The following is a 4891-nucleotide window of genomic DNA, read 5'->3' as shown; positions in this document are numbered from 1 at the left end:
TGTGACCCAGTTTCACAGCTTTTCATCCCGCTTACAAGTATTCCTCTGTGTGTGTGTGTGTGTGTGTGTGTGTGTGTGTGTGTGTGTGTGTGTGTGTGTGTGCAGCTGAATCTAACAGGCAGTATTTTAGACGTTTATTTTCACCTGCTGAATAATAAGTGAGAGAAAATGAGGCCGAGCTGTTTCACTGAATCAAGGCTGTTCTTTCCTGCGCTGTTTGTTTCAGTGTGAAACTGATAACATCACTGACACCATCATCACTGGGGCTGGGCCACATCATACCGTTCACGGTAACACCGGTATAATGTTGGGCAACGATAAGAAAATGAAATATGGTGATAGAAAGTGGGTAAAACACGCATGTGCTGTGCCTTTGTTTTTATACGCACATGGCGGAAAAAGCATGACGCAGAATGAGGAGAGCGAAAGCGGATCGTTGAATGAAACGGTTGACCTTGACTTGTTTTTTAAAATGCTGCAGCTTCACTGGTGTGGAACTGGTTTAGCTTTCGTCCGTCAGACACACAACAAAGCACTATTTTTGGTAGCGCATGCTAGCGGGCCGTCGTTATTACCGTGTTGTTTGGAAAATACGGCGCACTTAAAATCATCCTTTGATTTGTCTGAAAGTTGACAGAGCCCCTTATAACCCCGTGTGCCTTATGTATGAACTCTGGTTGTGTTACTGACCTCGAAACGATTTTATGTGCACGGCGCTCGAAAATCTTTCAGATGTTTCAGTACGACTTTGCTAAGCTACGAAGCCGCAGCGCTTGATGGATTGTCGGAGCGTTACGGCTGTCGTAGGCGGAGCCTCGCGTAGTGATACGTACTGTGCTTCAACATAATGTTACCGTATTGTGTGTGTTTAACCTCTTTAAGTTTTGTGGATGTTATACATGGTTATGCTGAGGATGTGTCGGCCAGTTTCCACTGAAACGCCTTTTGGTTAAACTGTCAGCGAGGAGTTTGCACTGTTACATGTTTATATAACTTTAATGCAGATAAAAAACAGCTGCTTGTTTAAGTGAAAATACATTGATGGGTTTTGCACGAATAAAGTTGTGGAGTTTTGTCTCGCGTCAGTTATATCGTTATTGCACATTTTCAAATGTATATCGTGACAAATATTTTTGACCATATTGCCCTGCCCTAATCATCATCACTGATCACTGTAATACTGCACAGTTCAAGGCAACAAGAGTGAAGAGAAGTGCGTCCATCCCACCTGCTGTTAGTAACAAAGCTCATTATTAGGACTCGGCTCAGTGTGTGCAGCTACAGCAACTGTGTGAAATGTGCAGACGTGTGTAGCAGGAGACATTCGGCCGAAACAGGGATGTAAAATCAGCCCCGGCTGTGAGTCGTTGCTCTGCTTTCAGGCTGCTGCTGAAGGCCGGCATGGACATCAACAAGACCACCAAGTCTGGAACAGCTCTGCACGAAGCGGCGCTGTACGGGAAAACTGAAGTGGTCCGACTGCTGCTGGACGTGAGTTTATTTCCTGCATCGTGTGTGTGTGTTTGTGCATGTGTGTGTGATCTGCAGTATCTGTTTAAAACATTCGGTTGATGTCTAATGAAATTCAGATTGAGATTTGATGGATGATTAATGGATGCGATGCTGTGAGTGAAGAGCGGGTCCTGCAGCGATATCACTGAAACAGCTTCGTGTTGTGTTGTTGTCGGTGCAGGCCGGAGTGGACGTGAACATCCGAAACACCTACAACCAGACGGCGCTGGACATCGTCAACCAGTTCACCACCTCGCACGCCAGCAGGGACATCAAACAGCTGCTACGAGGTCCAATCAAACCCAGCTCGGCTTCCTCCTCGCTCCCCCACCACGTCTGCTCTGCCTCAGCTGCAAATGCGCTTCTTAAACACGAGATCTGTGACACAAAGCGTTGCTCTGCCGTGCATCCACCTGACCACCTGATCACAGCGGCCGCGTATAAATCTGCAGTTACATAACGTTAAACTCTTATCTGTCGTTGTCATGGCTTCAAAGAGCAGATCCAGCATCAAAGTTAGCGGCGCTGCACATGCGGCGCGTGAGCGCGCTCCGTACTCCTGCAGCGTTTGAAGCTCCTGTGGGAACAGACTGAGGGAATAATGAGCGGTTGTGTTGAAGCAGTGATTGAAACTCGGACGGAGACTTTCCCGCCTCGTTTACTGCTGCCGAGCGGAGATGAATAATTGGTCCGCGCTCGGCCGGCACGCGCCGCAGATGAATTATTGATGTGAGCTGTTAGCGCCTGCGTCAGCAGCCGCTCGTGTGTGGTGCAGAGTCGGGCTGACAGTCGAATGTGTTTCAGCTTCTATAGAAAACGTTTGCTTGTTATTCTCTGCGTGCGCTGTCATTAAAATTTCAGGCCTGCTGTTATTAGACGCTTATTCCTGACACTCCGTTTATTTCACTGAACTCAAACTAAGACTCGGCAACATTTTAGCCGAAGAAGGTACGGCGTCGGCTAACATCACGTGAGATGTGTTGGTTCCTTCTCAGTTCACCGTGTTTGTCGCCACAGTCGCTGCAGAAGCATCCGTGTTCTTGTTGCGTCTCACAGTCCAAACACACGCTACCTAATAAAACTCTGAGCGTTTCACGGCCAAACAAAAGTAAAATGAATTTCACCGAAGACTAAAGGCTGAACAGAAAACAGCTCAGAGATACAAAAGAACGATGCTGCTTATTCACTCACACTTCCTGTGCAACAGCGAGTGATAAATAATACTTACACAATAAGCTAATGAGTCACTTCCACGTTTGTAATCAGGAGAAAATGAATCAGCGTTTGTGTGTGACGGTGTTCGGGATAACTATCGAGCTCATAAAAAGATGCTTACAGCAAACTGCACACCTCGACTGAAGCTAGCAGCGCAGCTGAAGGCGTTTTAGCGCTGACATTAGCCGTAACGAACTCAGCTAAAATAAGCTCATTTTGCATACGTTTGTTTTTGTAAATAAGATTTTTAGCTTTTAATAATTAGTGCCTTAAAGTTCTGCTCATACATATTTGGAAGCTGTTAATTAGCTGTGAAATAACACAAGTCGTAACTTTAAAAACTAAAAATGAACCTGTTGTTTTTGTTCTCACCTACTTCCTGTTTGTGTTTCTTCAGATGCGACGGGCGTTTTGCAGGTCAGAGCTCTGAAGGACTACTGGAACCTCCACGATCCCACCGCCCTCAACGTCCGGGCCGGAGACCTGATCACGGTGAGGCGCCCGGGCTTTGACCTGCCAGCTGAGGGGATGCAGATGGAGCCACGGAAAATTACAGCTCATTAAACAAAACACATTTATCTGTGTGTGAGATGTGACGAGTGTTAGGCCCACGTTTAGTTTTTTTAATGCAGCATGAAATCACAAACGCGCCTCAGAGGCAGGCGGAGACAAGTCCGCACTTCCTGTATGAAGGTGGCGTGTGTCACACCGAGTTCAGTCAGGATGATTTCATATGAACTAACCACAGATCTGAGCCACTTCCTGTGAGTGAGTCACGCAGGTGAGCAAAGCCGAAGGTGTCGAGGTGATGCGGGTACGAGGCCTCGTGTTGAGACCTGCGTTCAGTGTTAAACCTGACGGAGGCCGGCGGGGGAGGCGCAGCGCTCCCGTTCTTGTGTAAACAGCAGGAGAACCCAGACTCTTCTGTGTGAAGTAGTAAAACAGCATTTACAGTCAAAGCTCTGCTGGTGACGCACTTCATAGTTATTCCAAACTAATACGTCTTAATCAAGCCTTTGATGAGCTGCTGCCTCGAAACGCTAACCCGAACATTTGACGTGTAGCTCGTTCTCACTGAAACCATCCTCGAGTGATGCTGTGATCTGAGGTTAAGGCTGAGGTCCTTTGCAGGTGTTGGAGCAGCACGTGGACGGACGCTGGAAAGGCCACATCCACGACAGCCAGAGAGGCGTGGACAGAGTGGGCTTCTTCCCCCCGACCATCGTGGAGGTCATCAGCAGGAGGAACGGTCAGTCGGTGCGAGGTCGCTGCTTTAGAAATGTTCTCGCAGGCGTCGGCTGAGGGGTCAGGTGTACCCACCTGTCTGTTAGTCGCAGCATCAGATGCGTCTCTCTGTCACACACAGAGGCCCAGAATCAGATAAATAAGGATTGTTTTGAGCTGGGAATCATGCAAAGCCCCCCCTCAGTGTGAGTAGAACGAGTCTTCACTTCCTGTAGGAGTCGATCGATTTAAAACCCCGCCCCCTCCCCCCCTCCACCTGAGACAGAAACTAATCCGCTTGCTTGCAGACCATCCCATGCTCCTCGCTCCGCCTTCCAGCATCCATCTCTCCATCCACACCACATAATCACTCACCTCCACCTCTAACCATCAGCTTGATAACCTCCCCCTCCTCCCTCCCCCGTCTCGCCTGTAGGGGGCACCCTCTCCCGGCACGCCTCTCTGCCCACCCAGCGCCAGCAGTTGCTGTCCAGAGCCCCCCTCTCCTCCAGCCTCAGCTCCGCCCCTCAGACCGACGACTCCTACGCTCTGTATGCGCCCCCCACCCACGTGGTGCTGCCGCTGCCCAACGGCCTCACGACCAGCGCAGGTACACACACACACACTCACACTGTCGTGCTGTCGCTGTGCTGATTGGTCAGTTTGTTGCTCCATTGTTTCAGATCTGTTACTGCTGTTCTCATGTTCATGGATCATTTTAAAACCACGCCTTCTTCTCTCACACACACCACAGTAACGTCACACTGCAGAGCGTGTGTGCTGATGTTAGCCGTGTTACATGCTCCGCCTCCTCCACACAGGCTGCGTCTTTGGCAAAACTTTAGAAAAAGAACGTGATGCTAATGATCCACAGCTAACACTGCAGCCACACGCACAGATCACAAAGGTGTGTGTGTGTGTGTGTGTGTGTGTGTGTGTG

The 4891-nt window shown here is 49.1% G+C and overlaps 1 protein-coding gene across 1 annotated transcript in view; it reads left to right on the top strand.

Annotated features, from left to right (window-relative positions):
* LOC102200334 (CASK interacting protein 2) overlaps positions 1 to 4891 on the top strand; it is a 23420-nt gene that overhangs the window by 1090 nt on the left and 17439 nt on the right. Inside the window, exons 3-7 of the mRNA XM_013914519.1 lie at positions 1383 to 1491; positions 1694 to 1802; positions 3125 to 3219; positions 3859 to 3976; positions 4388 to 4561. Coding sequence (XP_013769973.1) covers positions 1383 to 1491; positions 1694 to 1802; positions 3125 to 3219; positions 3859 to 3976; positions 4388 to 4561 — 605 coding nt within the window. The remainder of the gene's footprint in view (positions 1 to 1382; positions 1492 to 1693; positions 1803 to 3124; positions 3220 to 3858; positions 3977 to 4387; positions 4562 to 4891) is intronic.

Source organism: Pundamilia nyererei, unplaced genomic scaffold (genome assembly GCF_000239375.1).
Source record: "Pundamilia nyererei isolate P.nyererei 1_Seehausen unplaced genomic scaffold, PunNye1.0 scaffold00202, whole genome shotgun sequence".
NCBI classification, from domain to species: domain Eukaryota; kingdom Metazoa; phylum Chordata; class Actinopteri; order Cichliformes; family Cichlidae; genus Pundamilia; species Pundamilia nyererei.
Note: the sequence above shows the minus strand (reverse complement) of the source record. Positions and strands in the feature narration are given on the sequence as shown.